The 21,421-nt window shown below is 44.5% G+C and overlaps 2 protein-coding genes across 4 annotated transcripts; one reads left to right on the forward strand and one right to left on the reverse strand.

Moving 5' to 3' along the window:
* The first annotated feature begins 3,801 nt into the window (after positions 1-3,801).
* Positions 3,802-17,340, forward strand: LOC105683763 (neprilysin-2). Of its 3 annotated transcripts, none has more exons than XM_020851091.2 (9): positions 3,802-4,081; positions 10,476-10,621; positions 13,019-13,165; positions 13,245-13,490; positions 13,570-13,781; positions 13,877-14,053; positions 14,113-14,899; positions 14,987-15,237; positions 15,338-17,340. In XM_020851091.2, exons 1-9 carry the CDS (start codon positions 4,050-4,052, stop codon positions 15,674-15,676), a joined length of 2,337 nt encoding a protein of 778 aa, XP_020706750.2. In that variant the 5' UTR covers positions 3,802-4,049; the 3' UTR covers positions 15,677-17,340. The 3 variants fall into 3 exon arrangements, with proteins under 3 accessions (XP_020706750.2, XP_012252045.2, XP_012252046.2); XM_012396622.3 differs by having other exon boundaries at positions 13,022-13,165; XM_012396623.3 differs by having other exon boundaries at positions 13,052-13,165.
* A 307-nt stretch (positions 17,341-17,647) lies between these two features.
* On the reverse strand, positions 17,648-21,107 carry LOC105683764 (ATPase family AAA domain-containing protein 3A homolog). Its single transcript, XM_012396624.3, has 4 exons — positions 20,665-21,107; positions 19,922-20,396; positions 18,828-19,851; positions 17,648-18,767 (listed from the first exon to the last, which is right to left on the reverse strand). The coding sequence occupies exons 1-4, from the start codon at positions 20,876-20,878 to the stop codon at positions 18,636-18,638; spliced, it is 1,845 nt and encodes a 614-aa protein (XP_012252047.2). The 5' UTR covers positions 20,879-21,107; the 3' UTR covers positions 17,648-18,635.
* Positions 21,108-21,421: the final 314 nt, after the last annotated feature.

The raw sequence follows: 21,421 nt of genomic DNA on the forward strand, positions 1-21,421 counted from the left end.
GTTACAAATGTGTTCCATTGTGATATATCACGCGCTGATTTATGGTCCTGAAAGCAGTGCAGTGCCTCGGGCCAAATGAGGCTATAATGAACTATTTAAAAGTATCCGTTAATAACATGTTTGCGGAAACTTTCCGCCGATGGTACTAAAAATAGCGGCAATGCGGTATTAACGATATGACCCAGTGTCCTTGATTTCTTTAATTTAATTCGTTGAGCCTGCTAGCCGCTGAATATGTCACACCCCCGTCCGATCCGAGAGCGTTCGATCGCTTATCGGCGTTCGCCGTTCGCCGTTCGTTGCCGTACCGCGACCACATTTGTATCTGCAGAGATACAGATGTCGGATAAATGGAGAGAATTGAGCCAACCGAATTAACCATCGACGATAAGCCGGTCAGCCAGGATCGGGGCCTATGGATAACGGGATAATCCAGATAATTATTAGCCGCGTATATTTTATACGACGCAGCCACACCTTTTATACCTACACGATACGTGCAAATGGGGTTTCTTCCAGTCACAGGGTCCCGGAAGTAGCTCCAACGCGACCGTTGCTATATGTATACCTAAAGTTGGTTTCAGGACGCGTGGTGCTTTCGAAGACTGGTCCTAAAAGATTTTCAAGTAATTCTTTAATCTTTCTTTGCGTGAACGAAACGCAGATGTAAAAATGTGTAATGGGGATAACATGTAAATAATGCTCAGCGTGTAAAAGCCAACGACTTCGGATGAACTATTAATTTATTTCAGAAAAACACATCACGGTCATCATCGTGAGCGATCGGAACGATCGTCTACATTATATTCGAATCGTATCGAAGTAATTGCTCCCCGATGACGGCACACGAGTTGGCCATATTATACCTATTTACGTAGTCACGCACGCGTGCATCGCATGCACGGTAATGGGGGATTAAAAGTTTGATTGAAAAATATAACAGACGACTTTTAAAGTAATTACTCTTCCAAAGCTGTACCACGTCAGCGCACTGGCCAATAATCTATCCCGGGATACATACTCTTTCAGCTCAATTATAACCAAGATCTCTCTATTTATAACTATATGGTGTGGGTAATATACCTTATATATCTACGTTCCACATTTTCTACGTACGTACGTACATCGCATGTCTACGACATAACAATATACTCCATAATACGGCTGATATCCAGCCGTTGTAGGACGGTAATTTACCGCGGACTGTGTTACAAACGAGCCAAGGAAACCTTGAGATTCGCGGGATGAAAAATACCTTGGGATAACGTATTCGCGCCTGCTTGGATCGAGCGAAAACTTTGAAAGATTGCGAAAAATCAGCGCTCATCTACACCCGCACATCCGAGCGATTTCCGACGGCGCACACCGCGCACACGGCTGTTCGGGTAATTATTCCCTGTTAATACGGCCGTAATAATCGCGACGACGATTCTCCGAGGTTCGTCGCGTGTCCCGACTTTTTCGAAGCGATTCTAAACGAATGTAGCTGACCGTAGCGTCTCATCGTTCACCTTGGCTCTCCTTATTAACCTCTGCTCCGGCTGTGTGACCAGTTTCTGACGTTTCCCTCTTTTGTAACTCCTACGTGAGTTATTACCGAGCCTTTTTTCACGTGCGCGGGTGACACGGAGGTAAGGCGGCAGCCGGTCTCACGCGGAGTCGATTCGTGCACGGGGATCATCGTCAACCGGTTCCGAGGTATGCGCGACGTCTGCTTTTCGAACGGTATAGAAGGAGGTCGACTCGAAGATTCTCCGAGAGCCAACGACGACTCGGATGGCGTCAGGCTTGGCGCCGCGGAAGAAGAAGAGGCTCCCGCAGGCATCCCCCGGCGCGGGCGTGGGCCTCGCGCCGCAATCAGTCGGATGATCCGGTGCCGTGTACCGCGGACTAAACGCGATATCAAAATCCTTCTATTGCCCGGCCGCTGAGCGTGAGCGATAAATTAACGAGACTCTGACTTCTTGTGACAATTTGCCCCTTTGCAGGTCGTAACGCGAGTTTAACTTATACTTCGAGCCGAGTTAAATAGGTAAACGGAATCAACGAGCTGTTCCGTCGCGGGTTATAATACGTATAATTGTTCAATTGAATCCACGTATTACTAATTGTAACAGCCCCATATTGTTTCCATTCGCGCGCTTTTTTGGCGTTTTCGCTGCATACGTTTTTATTATACATACATATACACTACAGCGAGAAACCATGAGACGATCTTTTCGACTCTGGTTCGTAAAACGCGCTGTCTGGTTGCAACGACAGAAAAAAAATTTGCTTCGCAATCACGTGTTTCCCGTATATACCAAGGCGATGTACCGACGTATTCGTACGTGAAGTAAAGACCGATCAGACGTATTGACTAATTTTTTTTTCAATTGACGTGGGTACGGCCGATCGAGTGCCATGGTCCGAGATTGAGTCTCGGGAGGGAAGGACTCGCCGGATAGATGGACGTCTACACTCGTCCGTTAGGAGCGTACCGATCCGATACAAAATATCTATGTACGTGTGGTGGTTAGCCGCCGACGTTTGTTGACGAGACATTAATTATCACTTTGCTTTTATATGTTTACGGAGACCGCAAGAGACGCTCTCACCTAGCATCGTATAATACCAGGGACGAAACCGGCGCGTTTTGTACTCAGGTCACGGATCGTGGCTGGATTTAGATCTTGAACGAAAGGACGGCGGTGTGCGAACGACGTTGCCGCGGTATCGGGGATCCGGAACGCCATCGGGATTATATCGTTGAAAGTTATACACATACAGGTATTCCCGTGAGTGCGATTGTATTTAAATATTCCGGCCTACCCGTCGAATGTTTAAATTCACCGGTGAATCTTAAGAAGCAATTAACATCGTTGAGTAGTTACAACCCTGGCGAGGTGTCGCGGTTACCACTCTGGTAATTCCGTTGATTCGCATTCGCATGTGCCGCGACTGACAACGGGAGGATGCGACGATTGTGGCGATCTCGAGATATTAACGTCTCGTGGAAAAGGGAAGCGGTTTCAGTTTTCCGACGGAACGCATCTAATAACTATAGCGTTGACTACCGCCCGTATGAAACGAGCAAAAAAAAAAAAAATCAAACTAGGCGAGTATATTTATTCACATCTTGCCGCGGCGATGTCCGAGACGACTAATTTCACCTGAGAGACAATAGGTCGTTTCCATACCCCGGAGCAATTTGGTAGCGTCCACGGTGTGACAGGCGTTGGCACTTGTCTAGGAATGAAGGAAAATTGCCCGGAGGCTCATCGCTTTTGAGTTCGGTGGGAACGGTTGAGCTGTAAATCTGATGAACCGTTACAATTTTCATTTATTTTTTATTCCCGCTTCTACAATTCACCCACATTTCGCTCGAACGACTCCCGGTTTATGATGGTAGCGGCAGTCCGAGGCACTCCCTCCCTCCCGCTCACCGCGGGTGGAAAAGAGGAGATCCGAACTCGGATGTCATTTTTGTTTCCCGTCCCTCCTCCCCCGACTTTTCTTGGACGGTGCAAAAAAAAAGTTGGTCAGGCGGGCAACCGATCGCCGACGAGGAGAGTTTCCGAGACACATGTGCGATCGATTTGAAAAAGCGTCTGCCGCCGATCCCACTTTTGAGAATCGACAGGCGGCGGCCCGTTGAGCGGTGGATCCTACGGTATCGTAAGCTCGAAAGCGTGGGGAGTGGGTGTGAAGAAGATTGAGCAAGAAAGAGAGAGGGATTGAGGGTCAGGCACCGAGCTAGAGGGGGAGGATAAGGGAGAGGGAGAGGAAGAGGGAGAGAGTTTATATAGGAGGTGAAGTGCGCGCGCTCCGCGGCCAGTCCGGTATAGTCAGAGTGCGATCCGATCCTCAGTGAACGATAAGCGCGAAACCAAAGACTCGAAGACAAGTCGAAAGAAGTCCCGAAGACTCGGGGAGGAACCGGGAGTCCCGAACACCCGCGCAGCGGCTCCGACAATTCGTCAGAATCAAACGATTTACCCGTATTACGATTGGGCAGTGTTCGTGTTACATACAAACGTGATTACGTATTACAGTGCATCGGCAACAAAATGACAACCAATATGAAGCAGACAGTTATTAAGTGAGTTCAACTCTTCGGTTAAACTTGCCCAGCGATTATTTTCGATATCAATTTTTGGTCGAGCCCCCCGACTCCGCGCGATTGCAACTATACGATGCGCTCTTTAGGTTCATCAAAGATTTACATCGGAAGGCGGAGACGTATAGCTCTCCTTGTACCGTTACCGTATACACACACACTGCACGTGCGAATTACAGATTGATTATTTCAGGTGTAATAAACGCCCGAGTACATACGCAGGTATTATAGGAGGTGTACGATGTTTTCCACGTGACACACGGCATCGTACGCGTACCGCGAAGACGTCCAACGCCGAGGGGAGTTTAACACCTCTCTCGTAAAATTATAGGATACGATTACTGGAAAATATGTTACGGTAGAAAAAAATATGACAAACTCTCTCCGGATATATTACCTACGTGGAAAAAATAAAACGGAACAACACGTACAACACATAAGTTTACGGTATAGCGAGCGTTTGCCATTGTATGAGATCGAGAAGTTATGACCGTGATAATATGTTGTACTTGTAAAGCCGCAAACCGCACGCGTTGGTCACATTATCTTGGAACCACGAAATTAACATGTTACACCGGAGGTCCGCCGTTGAAAGTGAATCGGACCGTTTCTCATAACGACTTCCACGTTAGCGATAGGAAAACCCGTAAGAATCTGGGAAATTTCGAAAATATTACGACCGCAGACTAGGAGCAAAAAAAAATAAAAATAAAATTTCATCACGAACTAATCAGAGCAATCTAATCTATAATTATAACACGCTGCGAACACTGTACAGGCATACTGGGCTGTACGTGATGTGCTGACGGTGAATTCGAGCGCGCCACTTTATTGTTTTCACCGCACGGTCGGTCTCCTTTCTCAACTTTATCTGTATTGGGAAGGAAAGAGAACCCAGTGTCATATTCAACAATGTGACAACGACACGCTGTCGCATTCAAATGAATAATATTATTCACCCGGAACGTGCAACGCAAACTGGTTCTAACAGCCGAAGACTTTTGAGTTCACGTTTGTTTTGGTATTCTCTCTTCGTCCAGACGGTTGAATACAGAGTTGTTCAATTAGCCGCATCAATCGCGATATTCCGCCAGACGCCGTGTACCCCTTAGTTCCAAAAAAATAATTGACGTCTTCACGAAGCGCGGCACACGTGAAATACTCCCGGTGCGATGGGCGCGTTGTTCCGGCCGTCGAGAAAAAATCGGTAACGTCGCGCGATCGCAAAAAAAAAAAAAAAAAAAAAATCAACTCGCGTAAGTCGACGCGTGTCCCCGTCGTATGGTATTTCGTACGGGGTAATTTTCCTTGTTTTCGCGGCACCTGATCCGACTGCATAGAGTTTGCGATCGCATTTATTGAATTATCGCTTCTGCGGTAACTTGTGAGTAGTCTTTTTTTTCTTTTGCAAATTTTATATATCTTTTTATCCTCACCACAACCGCGGCAACACGGCTTTTCCCCGACAAAAAATTATCTGCGCTACCGTATGCAATCTTCCGCATAGAGCTTACACAAATTGCGTCATAACGGTGGACGTATTCTATTATAGTTGACAGATATTGTATGTACGCACTTTCCGCCAACTGTAACGGTGATTCTTATAATTACAGGATTGAAATAAAAAACATGGGCGTGTAGGAACTCGGGAATACAGACGCTTAATTGCTTTACGGGATGATTTTTCTTCGTTTGTTTAACACCAACAACCAAATGCACGAAGAAAGTAACCAATGTCGATGTGATACCATTAAATCCCCATAACCGAAACTCTTTCTTCTGCCTTTTCACGGCGATAAATTGAAAGTCGTCACCCTATGTCTTTCAAAATGGGCGATTCGGGGTCGCGGTATGATCAGTTAGCCCTTCGACACCCCGTGAAAATTGGAACCCGAATTTGAGGAAAATTTGAGGAGTCGTCGTTATCGCTTTTAAACAGTTCGCACAGATGGAATACACGCGACGTTCCGACTACAGGGCAGCGGGTGCTAAGCTGTTCATTTACACGTGTACCCGCGTCTCGCCGTGCCGAACAGTTTGACCAATTGGCACGTTGTGCGACTAAAATATACGGATGTCTAATTTACACACGTTTGATTTGTCACGGTGAGTCTTCCGATAGGATATCGACGCGCGCGTTCGACGATCGAGTCGAAAAACTTTTGGGAGTATAGGTATATAATTCGTGTCGATCCGAAAGACGGTTGCAAATGCTCTTCGTTGCGTAGTTGTTTGTTTTCTTTTCTTTTTCTCGCAATTAACGAGGTTCCGTGCACTGGGATGAAATATTTCGTGAGCGATACAAATCGATCAATCCTATGAAACTCCTCAGAATTCACAGCGAAAGGCTGGCCAGACGACGTCGCGATCGCAATGCGATAAACATAGCGTAATAGCTGCATAGGATTTTTATCAATAAATGTCGCTTGTAGTAACGATGGAATTTGTAAACGCGGCATCGTTCACGTCGCAATAATGCTAAATATTGACATTGCCTTACGTATATGAGTGTACTCAGAATTAGACGGGGCACGCTCTCGTACCCCCGTCCATGTAATATCAGTAATTGTAAATTGACTCGTACCGTGCTGAATTGATCACGTACTTGGACCTATCGATTATTGCCAATACGATGTTTGATGTCTGCGAATAACTGCAGCCATCCTGAATAACATGACAGAGCAAACAATGAACAAATAGCGAGCATATGAGGCACGAATAATGTGAGGAATCGTACCTCGACCGGGGAGTCCTGCGGACTGCGGAGTGAATTTCGTACGTAATCTCGACTGTTGAAAATCAATTAAGATCGTGATGCAAAATGAGTATCTAGTTTTTTTCGTCACTGTCTCGACTAATTTTACGCAACATTCTCCACTCGATTCTCCGCGAACAACCGACTCGACGATACAAGTCGAACCTGTTCTGAGATATGAAATTCTTTCAATTTTTTTTTGCTTCTCATTTCATCCACATAATCAACGGCTAATTTATCGGATGATTGCTATTTATATTTTTTCATCTTAATTTTGCATATAATTTTTGTGATTCGGCGAAGTCGAGCCTCGCCTGTATTCTTATACCTACATGCGAAGTTTCGTGCGACGTTGTTACACTCTGTCGAAATGCGACGTGGGTAGGTATTGTTATTATATTTTTTTTTTTTTGTCCGGTGGACGGGCAAAGACAGCGGCACACGCGGCCAGCCGACTCAGCTAATGAATTATTTAAACAATGAAACGTCTGCAGCGGAGAATTTCGGCGAATGTGGACACATTCCTCGATCCCCCTAATATTTGCAGCGCGACATGAGATATTTACACAACTGAGATCGCAGTTACCGAACTTTGCCTACGCCCACCTCGTCATTCGTTATCTGGAAACACTTACAATTGGACTAACCGATTGGGATCCCCGAAAATTCCTCAGATACGAGCGACGCGTCTTCGACCATCGCCTAAACTTTCACCGACTGTACGAGCATGAGTACATGTCAATCCCTCTGCATTCGCAATTTTACAACAGTTCGCAGACCGCCTCCGATAGCCTGCGATTCGATGGTTCGGCGCTCGATTCCGAAGCCGAGAAAGTTGGGGAGATTTACGGAAACAGTTCCGTCACGAAGGTATAACGTTTGGTAAATTTTAACGACTCAATTTTCATGGTTATACGAGCCCTCGCGCGAGCGTGTCAATCATCGCGGATGTATACGGTACGTAACATGTAGGTGTACGTAATAACACACAAGCACCGAGGGGGAGAGGGTTGTACGGGGTGCTATCCTCGATGGGATTGGATCGTTTGGGTATCGGAGCGGGAAATTCGTTCGATCGCTAGCCAATTTCGATATCCCATACCTAACTCTTCAGCGAAGGTAAATGCGGCAAAATTGAGAAGGCATCCCTTGCTCACCGGCTTTCGCGCTTATGCCCCCGCATGCACCTTTCCCAACTTACTTCGCGTCGAAGCCCCAACCCCCCCCCCCCCCCCCCCCAGTTTGTATTCATCTTACCGTGAAAATATGATAAATTTTTGATAGCAGCTATCTCCGCTGCCAATGACACGTTAGCTTATCCGCGTAATAATTTTCCCCTTAAAATTCCGAAGGCCTTTTCTAAAATCGGGGGCGCAAAATTCAACCAGGACAATTTCGGGCTTCGTGTAAATCGTACGGATATCACATTCGGAAATCAATGTATCAAGCGATCGTTTTTTAAATTTTTGACGCCTGTACAATTATGGGAATACGATTCGAGAGTTTTCGATATCGTGAGGATGAGAATTGATCTGGAGAAGCATCTTGGAGATTCTTTATGGCATCGAACCGCTCGGCGAGCCATTAGGAAATCGACATTGGAGACAACTGGTGTTGCTGTTGTGCTACAAAGTTTCATATGGAAAGCGAAAAGTTAACGCTCGGCGAAGTAGCACGAGTCACGTTTTTGTCCGGTAGTATAATGTTTTCCTGGTGTAACTGCCCGCCGTACCGTTACAGCGGTTTTCGCAAAGCATGCGACATTCGTCGATTCGTTTTTTAGGGCGTAAAGCCGATTACAGAATTCGGCTCCTACTGTGAACTTCGATTCGCCTTGCAGCACCACACTTTGGATATACTTTTAACATAGGCAGACAACGTAGCGTTTAACTATACCATGGGCATATCCATGGTTGCGCAGGGAGAGTCTATTGACCTCCAGGCATCTCGTATTAGAAAGTTAGCTGGCGCTCGGCCTTTAAATCGACAGGAGCCGGTATATATTGGCGTAGTAGAAATGCGACGTCAACTCGTTCAAGTGGTTTGCAATTATTGCACTTACGATGGTCCACGTCAGATGAGCCACTTTTTCTCAAATATTTTTTGAACTTTAATTGAATTGCTTCGACGTCTTGAGAGGTCTCAGTATCACGTCTTCAAAATTTCAATTCCATCAAATTCCGATCATTCGTTCCCGAGATTTGATGGAACACGTAATTTTGTTCGTATTTCTACCGCTCCGCGGCGTACCGCTTCGCGGCGTACCGCTGCGTCTCGTCTCTTTGCGCCGTGCTCACGCCCCGTTAAGCTTTCTCGCAACGGAATCCCTTTCTGAAAAGAATCACCCAAATGCAGTCAGCAGATCAGCCGGTAACGAGCTCCGGCTCGGTCGTCTCAAGGCGAACCCACGTCGCTTTTCGCAATACCCAATTTTTACACGTGCGTCGGGCTTCCCGACAGCCGGCACGTGCCGCAATTCAAACATAATTTATAGCCTTTTAATAGACGACGAGGCGTGAAATTCCTTTCCTGATTTTTTTCTTGCTCCTATTGTTAGCAGGTGTCAGACGAGCTGTCATCACCTGATAAAGATCTTGTTCACACCTCGTATTTGAATTACCCCTTTGATCCACCTGATCGGCGGCATCTCTTTGCGGTATGTCTGCGAATTCTATGTAGTCGCAAACCGTTTAACAAAGTAAATATGTGCGAAATCAGTACATATTGAAATGGTTCAGGGTACACCCAAGGAGATCAGTTCTGTCCCATTCTGCCATACTACCGCATAGGCCTTTAGTTCAGAATCAGAGGCACCGGGTGTACAAAAAAAAAAAATCGAAATAAATTTTTTTCCCTCAAACTACATAAGATTAGCCTGTAAACCCCTGTAACAAAAAAAAAATTGTACCCCTTGAATTCTTACCCCATTTTGGGGTAAAAATTCAACACTTTCTCTTGTATGGTATTCCAACGTATTTTGATCTCAGGAATGTAATGTAATGTTCACGTGTTACAAATATACGATTATACCAAATGGGCGCTTTTGGTTGACCCTTGATTCGACCGGCCTTGAGTTGTCGAGATCCTGAGGATTTCATTTATCATCTATGATGCATGAGGGACAAGGTATTCCAGTTTCCTCGTTGAGACTTTGAGAAGTTCGAGGGAAGTGCGGTGCAAAGTGCAGAGGTTTTATGTGACTTTCCATCATATATGACGCACCTTGACGACGTATAACTATAATGTATTTCATATTACACCGTGGCATCGATCGACACCACGTCGTTTCAGGAATCCATTTGCATCCCTCGGGGTGGTTTTTGCACCGCAGCATCGCGGCGAATAGGCGTCCCTGTATTATTTTATGGCCCAATTTTGTAGAATCCCGCTTTTTTCGTTGGGATATCCCGTGCATCTTTATACGATGTTCGGATCGTACCTCAGGCTGCAGCTCGTCCGATATATCCTACTGCAAAAAATACTCGTACGCGGACACTACTGTCTGTAGGAATAAAAAATCCAATACGAGTCTTGTAATTGCAAACGATTCCATGCAACTGTACACTTTACATGTGTGATGCTCGAGGTTCAAAGTTCACCGTTTTTTCTTTTGCTCGACAGGAATCCCACCTGGTGGAGGCGACGCTCCGCGCTGGAACGTGGTCTGACCATCACCGCCGTCATCGGAGTCCTCTTCTGCGTGGCTCTCGCCATCGGTCTCGCGGTGATCGCCTCGTCGGCGAAATCTTGCGACCTCGCCAATCCGGGTCAGTAAATTGAAATACTAGAAATATCTAGACGCAGAATTTATCACCTCAAATCTGCAGTGCACGCTAATTTTTCCAGGCTTATACCAACGCTAATTTTGCTTCTGCAATTCCATTCGAAATTTATCAGCATCAACCGCGAGTGAAAAGAATCGAATTATCGAGGCCGAGACTCGCCTCCCCATATTTATGCGCACGATGATCGCACCCTGACCATAAAGACCTGAATTGCGCCCGCGGAATCACCGAAATGGTCATCGTCCATCGCTTGCCGACTTCCTTCGCGAGACTCGGACTAGAACAATTACTCGGTTATCGTTTGTTGTTACAAGTGAATTCATAAAATTTAATCACTCGAATCTTTTCACAGTGAATTATTACCAGCGATAATCGTATGTGCACGGTATAGAACAAATGTATACTTACGCGTTGTAATACTAAACGGGGCCAACGCCGTTGCAACCTCTAAGCCCCCAGCCTTGATGAATACCTTTGCGTAGCACGTGCTTGGGGTATAGGTCCAGAGATTTATGGTCAGTTATAGACTTAGCTGAGGTAGCGCGAAGTAACTACAGGGTATACGAGCGACGGCGACGCGTGGTCCGAAGCAACAACGAAGCTGCACTACATAGAAAGTCGGATCGGCAAAACGAAGTAAGAGATAATTATCTCAGGGCGATTCGCCATCCGGGTCTCTTCGAGATTCGATATCATCCTTTCTACGCAACGCCGCCGCATCTAGGTCGCCAAAAGAATAGCCCCCGCTCTCTCGATCGGAGCAATTGTAGTTCGTTAATTACGGTTCATCGACGTAACGAGCGGGCAGAGGAATCGTCTGTAACAATTATCTCCATCTTAATACCGTACGCCGCAGGTTTGGGACGTAAATATGTTCGACGACTTAGCTGTGATTTTCTTGCGTAACGCTGTGTCCAACTGATCGGCACCGAGGCCGATCGTTGACAATTCTGCAGGCAGTTCCCCGGTGTATTTCTGAATTAATTGCGTTTATTGTGGTTTTCAAGATGCTTCGTTGTTCAATTTACACTATTATATAAGATAAATCGCGAAGATGATTCTTTGGAGCGATAAACGTACAGTGTGCTCTCGCATGAGTGGCTATCCTTGGCGGTAAATAAGCTGTTTACAAACGCTCGCCGTATATCACCGCGTAACGTCGATACTCGCCGCGAGTCGTCGACCCGATCGTTATGTAATCGCCGAGTACTGTGTTTCTCCAATTACTGGCCAATCCTTGAAATTAGATTGAAACCGGAAAATTGTTTGAACAATCCGCGTGGTAACCGGCACCTATACCAATACCTAACGGCCACACCTGTGCCCAGCCGATCCTTATTACCGCCACATTTCTCTATTTTTCACAATATTTTTTTACTTTTTATTTCATCCTCTCTCGTCCGTGACAAATGCAACCGCTAAACTGCCGAGTAAAAGTTTCGATTATGACTTTCTCTTTCTCCGTCTCTCTTTCGTGATCTCGCGTTCGCTTTGCAGTAGTCGACAAAGAATAGCTTGATACTTCGTGTAACGTCGTATCAAGGTGGTCGTTACACAGGCGTGATCCTGCGGTAAACATTTCACCGATCCTTCGCCGTCAAGAATCAATTATATTTAGGTATACGCATATTTGCGAAAATTATGTTTACCATGGGAGTGCTGTTCCGTAACGTGTAATGTATAGCTCGACGCCTTCTGACGCATTTTGCTGCTTCGTGCAAGAGAATGTTTTCGTATCAGGGATCGGTAGTGGGTACATACATATATTTAACTATTCGTGTTTCCTCTGCGGCACACACGATTCCGATATTTCCTAATGAATGTTTACCGTCATTTTTCGTCATCTTATCGAATTAGTGTCACGTTCTAACTGCACCAAGGATCCATGGTTTCCCTGGATGTAAGGTGGAGGTTTCACCCGGTCGGGATTATTCCATATTTCATGCCCGCTCGCTGAAATTATTCTTACGGTTTAACCGCTAACTGCACTCATCCGAACGATACGGAAGGAATTAAGGTCTAGTCACGGGGAACCGGTTTCATTACATGACCGTGCAAAGATCGGTAGCTTATATACGTGTATACAGTACGGCAGGGGATGTGATTTGTCGGACCGGTTCGCGTATCCGGATGCAAATGTTATATATTACCCGGCGTTGTCGAAGGCTAATAACGCTGGTGCGTTTCAAAAATCTTATTGCACTGAAAAACACGCGACATCCAATTTGATAAATTATCGTGAATTCTGCGGCAGTTATTTCCATGAGGAAATCCTGTGCTAATTATGCGTTTGACCCCAAATAACGCGTGCTTTGCAATTTGTTTGTTTTGCTTACGACACGTCCTGCACCTGCACCCATACCTGCCGCACCCAAACAGTAGCGGATAACCATGAGATACTGCCGTCCACAGCTACGGCCGCACTGGGATCCAATCAGGCGTTGAGGCCCACAGTAGTCATATCCAAAGATGGGAATGTCAACGCCGCCGAAACCTATTGTTTCACCCCCGGATGCATTCACACAGGTGAAATTTTTGGGTTTTTTAAATTGAAAAAAAAAACAAAAAAAAAACTCAACTTCTGAATCCGAACGAATCTTTTCAGCGTCCAAGGTCCTAGACAACCTGAACCCGCAAGTCGAACCCTGCGATAACTTTTACGAATTTTCCTGCGGCGGGTTCATCGAGGCCACTACTATACCCGATGACAAAACTAGCGTCAACAGCTTCTCCGTTATCAGCGACAAGCTTCAGGATCAACTGAGAACGAGCATCGAGGAACCAAGTAGTGCCGATGAACCGAAGCCGTTCACCCTCGCCAAAAACTTGTACAAGGCTTGTATGAATAAGAGTAAGTGGAATATTTCCATCACATCCACCTAATATTGGTGTCTCGGAAATGACGTCTGATTAACGATGATATTTTTCAGCTGCTATCGAAAAGGCGGGTCTGGCGCCACTTCGCAATATTATAGAAAAATTGGGAAGATGGCCAGTTCTTGTCGGAGACAGCTGGAACGATAATGAGTTCGACTGGGTTGACAGTGTCTACAAATTCCGTAAACTTGGCTATTCCGTGGATTACTTCATCGATTTTAGCATCGGCATCGATCTGAAAAACAGCACGAAGCGCATAATCGATGTGAGTATGACGGCCGCCCTCCTCCACACCGATATTCTCATTACCCTCGAACTTGTGCATCGACAACGCTCGAATACCTTCGTTTCTGTCGCTAGCTGGACCAAGCATCGCTCGGACTCTCTCGGGAATATCTATCCAAGGGTCTCGATGACAAGATCGTCAAAGCTTACTTCGATTACATGGTCGATATCGCGGTCATACTGGGAGCAAACAAGGAAAGAGCCACCCAGGAACTCAAAGAGTCTCTATATTTTGAAATCAAACTGGCCAACGTAAGTTCAACTTTGAATTTCAAAACGTTCACCGATAATCATATCTACCTTCCATCCAGATATCGTTGCCCAACGAGGAACGTAGGAATGCCACTCTCCTCTACAACCCCACCACTGTTCGAGAGCTGAACGAACGTTACCCCAGCGTGAACTGGAAAGACTACATCAACCACCTCCTGCCACCGACCGTCCAAGTGGATGAAGATGAAGTTGTCATCGTAAACGTCCCGAAATACATCAGTGACCTCGAGGACCTTATAAAGGTCACCCCTAAGAGAGTCCAGGCAAACTACGTCATGTGGAGAGTCGCCGGAGCCTCGGTCAGTTACTTGAATGAAGAGATAAGAAAAAGACAGTTGGACTACTCAACCGCGCTGAGCGGCAAAACGGAGAGAGAGGCCAGGTGGAAGGAATGCATAGACATCGTATCTGGAAGCTTATCGATCAGCACCGGTGCTCTGTACGTCAGAAAATACTTCAATGAGAATGCTAAGCAGAATGCCGTTGAAATGGTAGCCGATATCAGGCGGCAGTTTACCAAGATTTTAGAAAAGGTCGAATGGATGGACGAAACGACTAGACGCAGCGCGCTTGAGAAAGCGGCAGCGATGTCCACCCACATTGCCTACCCAGACGAGCTTCTCGACGACAAGAAGTTGGAAGAATTTTACGCGAATTTGGAGCTTAGCCCTGACGACTACATCGGTAGCATTCTCAACCTGACTCTCTTCGGGACCGAGTATTCTTTTGAGAAGCTGAGGAAACCCGTGAACAAAAGCGAATGGATCAGCCATGGCCGTCCGGCGGTAGTGAACGCCTTCTATTCCTCAATCGAGAATAGCATCCGTGAGTATACACAGTTTTTTTATCGTTGAATTTTTTTTGGAAAACCCTTTCAATTTTTTACATTATTCCTTGTTCTTCCTTCCACAGAATTTCCGGCTGGTATTCTACAGGGTACTTTCTTCGACAACGACCGTCCCAAGTATATGAATTACGGTGCGATCGGCTTCGTAATTGGACACGAGATAACGCACGGATTCGATGATCAGGGCAGGCAGTTTGACAAGGACGGCAATTTGGTGGACTGGTGGGAGATTGAGACGAAAGACAAATACTTGGAAAAAGCGCAGTGCATCATTAACCAGTACGGAAATTACACCGTAGAGTCAGTTGGACTGAACGTAAGTGTCGATTATCAGGAGCCCTTATAAATGTAGATAGACTAACATCCGTTTGAACCTCGATTGCCGACGTCACCGTTGATCCATATTTTCCCGACAGGTGAACGGCATTAATACACAGGGAGAAAACATCGCGGATAACGGTGGCATAAAAGAGGCTTACCTAGCTTACAAGGACTGGGTCGAGAGGAATGGTCCCGAGCCGAAATTGCCCGGTCTAAAATACACCCCGGAGCAGATGTTCTGGATCAGTGCGGCGAACACTTGGTGCAGTAAATATCGGCCTGAGTCTATGAAGTTGCGCATTACCACGGGTTTCCACAGCCCGGGAGAATTCAGGGTTTTAGGACCTATGTCGAATATGAAGGAATTCGCTATGGACTTCAATTGCCCACTGGGATCCGTGATGAACCCAGAGCACAAGTGCTCCGTTTGGTAAGCCGCCCAGACGGCTGTCGCCTACAGATAACAGAAACTTTCCGTTTATCGTTATAATTCAATGATGGCCGACAAAGCTACTCTTTACGGCCACCTGCATCAAGTTAAAAAAACCCATTTTTAATTCAGGATTATTAATATCCCTAGTTTTCTACCTTTTCTAAGCTAAGATAGACAAATTAAGCTAATCGGAGGTCAAAGTAAGGATGAATTCACATCGACAAATGATGCTGACGATTCGCGGAAAGGAAAAAAGCAAAAGGATAAACAGAAGTACCGAAAAAAATACAAATATAGGAATAAAATATGGAGTCTCGCGACAAAATCAGCTTATACGACCAGCTTATATCTGTATATTGAAGATGTAAAATAAGGTCGTAAAATGAACTCTGGCTTTTCGTTCGGAAAAAATTAAGCTTCGCCGAAGAGCGAACGAAGGCTGGAATGGTCGGGTCACGTGTGATCCGTTCAAAAGAATAATCACCCTGTACTTTCCTGTGATTTTCAATTATACAATGAAAGTATATTATACGAATTGAAAGCTCGTGGTATTGAAAGCCGGAATTCATGCAAGACCGGTTCCGCATGAATTTGGCCACCGCCTGTACCGCACCAAATTATTATAGAAATACCTATTACCTATGGATCAGTTCAAAATTCGAAGTAATTGGCCTTGGCCATACCATGTTATCTTCAAAGGCGAAAAAAATGGTGGGTAATGGGGTAGAGTGAAGATAATGAAAAGTTGTACAAAGAAGTAACTAAATATATTATACCTGTGCTAGATTATCTACCTATGACGGAATAAAAACGCACACCGCGTCTCAAAAAGCTTACATTCATCGTAGTGCTATATGGTGCTATCATTGGATTGACTCGAAACTTTGTTCAGTGGCCGTCAGTTCTTCACTTTTTATCGGTTTTGTGTATTGAAAGTATTCGCAAAATGATTAAAATTCTGTAATTCAGTCACGATCACCTATAACTGATTGCTTTTTATATACATACCGTCGAACCGGTATCCAGTGATTCGAGTATTCAATTTCTCTGAATTGAACACAACGCGATTTATTTGCACTTTTAAGTTTGGATTATGGTATTGGTTTCAACCCTGAAAATTAAACGATCTTATAATCAGAAGAATCACATACAGCTGTGTGAGGCTTCTTATTGTTTGATCCTTACATTTTTAGGATTCAACATGAATACGTAAAAACCAGAATTTACATGTCAAGGTTATTGTTTTAAAAAAATGTAACCACGGCTCGTTTTCAGAACCACCGAATGATCGCTATATTCATGCCAGATTAATAAGTTATTCAAACAGTGTTAGAAGTATGAATGGTATACCATATAAACGACGTTCGCGCTATTATTATCAAGTATTGTACTTATTGTTAGGGAACATGAAAAATGGCATTGAATATTCTCGCTACCACTATGATTTAGACTTGGAATGATAAATAAATCACGTATCGCTCTCTTGTTGCGATATCCTGACTATTTTCGTGGGTTGAAAGAACACTGTAAGCTACCTGGTATTTATTATATCACACTTCTAGCAATCATATATTATTTCACGGTCGAAAACAAGAAATCTTGTTCGTATTTAAAGATGTACTTGTTATATGTCAAATTTTAATAATAAAATTCAAAAAGCACTTACTTTTTCCGTGATTAGTTAGTTCAGATATTTGCTGTTCTTGTGTTCTGTTAAATTTTATTGGGTATGACCTAATGACAGCATCCAAGACTTGTTGCAAGTTGAGCGTTTCTAGCCCTTACTCCTCGATCTACCACCCCCTTTTCATCCGATGATCGAAGAATGATGTGCATCCACATAATTGCCGTAACTGCATGTCGGTCTACCATTTTTTGGGTGCCTCATTGTCACACCGAGACCTCGCGGAATTGTTAGTCTACGAAAATTCTCGATTTTGTGACGATATTAATCGGAAAATCAAACGACAAGTTTCAGTTAAAACAGGTTTTGGATTTATTATTGGCAGTGCGTTGGAAAAATACCAGCTCACAGCGGTAGTAGAATAATTGCACGTAGGTACATTTGTAACGATTTCTGCAAACAATATTTTCATAATTACAGTTAGCAACATTTCTGTACATAAGTATATTTATATCCATACTAGGTCAACAATATGTGCAAAAGCGGCGCGTCCAACGCCATCATCGCTGTATTCCCGATTTGTATTTCCATTTAATTATGCGTAAATGATGGTTTTAATAACAATTGATTCTTCACCGCTATTCTACTAAAATTTACTAATGTTCGAATTCTTCGTTGGATTTTTCTCCCGCTATCATGAAATATTAGTGTACTGTTGTTTTGCGACCGGCGTAAGAACCAATTTGTTCGCTCCTTGAGATCACGTTAATTTGTTATCTAGGACGAACGCGAATGCTAAGTATTGTTTTCTAACGATGTATACCTATGAATACGTACGACATATATATCTCCTAAAAATTCATCAACTTTTTTTATACCAATTTGAAACTCAATTATTGTAATCGCTATGACTAGAACTAGTTACTACAATATGACCGAAAACTATTCCCTGAGGATTATTAACAGCTGATTGTAACTAGAGCAATTTCGGCCAGCGGTCACTGATATAATCAAACGATACCAATGATCAGTATACGTCAATAATTTCTTCATGCCGTGTTTACAATTATGGCCACATAATTTGAGTAGCGTTTAAATACAGGTTCCTACAATCGTCAGGAGCGATGATTATCACAAAATTAATGAAAGTTGGTAGTAAATAATTACAGGAATCAAACCACGACTGCTTCACGTGTTCATCGCCTTTCCACTTTCGGATCCGAATTCGTGATCCAAGATAAGCTATGAGATCAGAGAATCACAGCGGTGGCCCGTCATCTATGGTCGTTGCTTCAAGGTGTGTTATTTAATTTGATATACTCTTTTTCGGGCTATTTTAGGCTGTGGCCAAGGTCTCCGCATTGGTTGTGGTCTTCTCATCGGGACTCAAGGGACTCGTTGAAAGTTCCTTCTCTGATGAATAAATCGACTTTGACTCTTGTCTTTCTTGGTCACTCTGCCACCGTACCTGAAAATGCATAAAAGAGTTAACCAACTTCCACTTCACATTGTTTTTCAAAAATCATACCTTTTGCCGGTGCTGCCTGACGGCGTCTTCGCATCTGTCGATAACCATCTGTTCAGTTAAAACTCCATCTGGAGAGGCATATGCAGCTGCTTGCCAGGCAACCCCAAGTTTGGCTAGCTCTCGTCCAGACATTCCCTCCGTAATTTTTGCCATCTTAGTGCAAAGTGCGCCGTAATCAAACTGTGCGACTTTCAGTCTTCTCTTGCCTTCAGTCGCTGGCTGAAGAACAAATTTATCAAAATAGAGGCGAACGAGACGCTCACGTTCCTGAATACCGGGTAAGTTGAATTCGACCATTTCATCGAGACGATCATTGACTGCCCAGTCGAATTGTTCAGGCGTATTCGACGCTAGAATTAGCATAAACTTGTTGCTCTGTTCTCCAGTTCTGTACAAAAATGCGTTCAAAGTTGCTCTGAGGTCTTCAGATATGTGCTCGCTGGATCTTTTTCTCAAGAAAGCATCCGCTTCGTCGATGAAGAGAAGAAGTCCCTTTCTAGAGCTTGAGGCCCAGTCAAATACCTTGTGAATAGCAGTAACTCCGTCTCGACCTAAGGGCGCTACATCACCACCGGTAAGTATGGCGTAGTCCATACCGGAGTGCTTTGCCAACTTCTTTGCAAACATTGTCTTTCCTGTACCAGGGGGTCCGTGCATCAGGATGTTTCGATACATTCCCTGATTGTGTTTCGTATTTTTAGTTGCTATCGCAACGTCTCGTAACCGCTCTTCCAACTTCGGAGCCAAGATAACTCCCGCCAGTGCATCAGACTGCTTCTCCCTCAACTTTTTTATCGTTTGAATTGGATGTTTGATTGATTCTAGCGCCGAGAACCGAGATGTTTCCCGCACGAGTGATGGCTTCCCCAAGCGAGCTTCGATGTAACGTGCAGACACACCGGTTGCACCCTTTGCAGAATAAACTCCCAAAGCAATCAGAGAAAGACCTCCAGCTGCCGCAAGAATCTTATCCCAGTCTTGAAGCAAAGCATTTGCTCCAGACCCAAGAACTGCACCAGCAGTCCTGAAAAGCATAACAAGAGTGTTAGCGAATTTTAAAGGCAATTTATAAACATACTCAAAAATATACTTGCTTTATGGACTCTAAAACAGTAACTCTATTCTCAGAAGCTTTGAGTCTAATCTTTTCAAGGTTCAAATCTTGGTTCTCCCGATCAACTTTGGCTTTGGCTCTCAGCTCTGCTTCTAATTTCTTCATTTCGTTTTTATGTCTCAGTTCCATTTCATGTTCTATAGTGGCTTTCCGCATTGCTTCTTGCTTAGCGACAGATTCTTCTTGTCTTCTCAAGTTCTCATCATTCATTCGTTGCTGCTGAGCAAGCTGATCATCGTATCGCTTTCTGGCTAACTGATCCTGATACTGTGCTCGCATTTGATGCTGTTTAGTTTCCTCCTGCATTGTCTTTCGCCGCTCATCACCATCTACTCGTTTCTGTTCAACTTTCATCTGTTCTATGTGAGCCTCATATTCCTTCACTTTTGCCTGCATTTCAGTCTGCCGAGTAGCTTCCTGGAGTTTCGACAACTCCAGCGCTTCTTTTGAATGTTCTGTAAGGAAAATAAAAAATTAGCTAGGAAGTTGAAAGAAATGTACAAAGTCAAACCATAGTCGAATTACAAAAAAAAAAAAAAAAAATACAACAATGAGTTAATGGTTTGCCAACTATCGAAGGCTATTTCATCATCTTGTAGCCCGCATAGAGGGAGGTCCAGAGGTCGACCGGCTACCTAAGGCGACCCATAACCCTTCTACCATTACGTAATCGTTTATGATGATAAATTTTGTGAATGAAGATCAAACGAAAAATCGTCATACTTGATCTTTCGAGTTCCTTCGCAGCAGCAGCAGCTCTTTCGAGTGCGCTAGAGTCAAATCTATAAGCTTCCATTTGTGACTTGCTTAGATTCTTCGGGGGCTCATCACCACCACCACCACCGGTAGACCCACCACCTCCTGCGGTGGGTGGCTGTGCAAACTGAGAAAAATCCTGGGGCGGCTGTGCATTCCTGTATCCGAACAACCACGACATTGTTTAGCTAACACTAATTTCACCTGACGATATTTAAATACACGGATATTAAGCGGAGGAATTCGGAGCTGTGGCCGCAGTAGCTTTGCTACAGAGATCAAACTCGTCTCACGTGTTCGCAACTACTAGCGACTTTCTGGAACAGCGGTACGTCTGTGCATCGACAAACGCAAGACTGCGCCTGCGATAATGAATTTCCGGCGTCGAAGGAAACGTAGCTGCTTCCCAGCATGCACACCGCTCACTGAGCGCGCTTTCACAAACGATCAATTGCTCGAGGAGAGCCGGAGAGGCAACATCGTATGAGTAGGATCAAAACCGATGAAAAACTGCGAGGTTCAGCCTCCACAAGATCTACGAGCTAGATTCCATTAAAACCACAGTTGAAGACATTAATTTAAAATTTACTCACACAATCTTCAGACATCATATTCTAGTATGAACGCGTAGTACTACCGTTACTACGACTAGTAGTAATAGCATTGTGAATAGTACTACCTATCTGTTCTCAATGGTAGTAATGTTCGTAGTAAGCCCCGATTG

The sequence above is a fragment of the Athalia rosae genome, chromosome 1, assembly GCF_917208135.1.
Source record: "Athalia rosae chromosome 1, iyAthRosa1.1, whole genome shotgun sequence".
Taxonomy (NCBI): Eukaryota; Metazoa; Arthropoda; class Insecta; order Hymenoptera; family Athaliidae; genus Athalia; species Athalia rosae.

Bases quoted from the DNA above. Each gene is read 5' to 3' on its own strand.
- LOC105683763 (XM_020851091.2), top strand. From the start codon at position 4,050: ATGACAACCAATATGAAGCAGACAGTTATTAA. The intron at 13,166-13,244 runs GTGAAATTTTTG...GAATCTTTTCAG, and splicing joins CCCCGGATGCATTCACACAG to CGTCCAAGGTCCTAGACAAC. The intron at 13,491-13,569 runs GTAAGTGGAATA...GATATTTTTCAG, and splicing joins CAAGGCTTGTATGAATAAGA to CTGCTATCGAAAAGGCGGGT.
- LOC105683764 (XM_012396624.3), bottom strand. From the start codon at position 20,878: ATGTCGTGGTTGTTCGGATACAGGAATGCACAGCCGCCCCAGGATTTT. The intron at 19,852-19,921 runs GCAAGTATATTT...TATGCTTTTCAG, and splicing joins ACTGTTTTAGAGTCCATAAA to GACTGCTGGTGCAGTTCTTG. The intron at 18,768-18,827 runs GTATGATTTTTG...ATGCATTTTCAG, and splicing joins TCAGGCAGCACCGGCAAAAG to GTACGGTGGCAGAGTGACCA.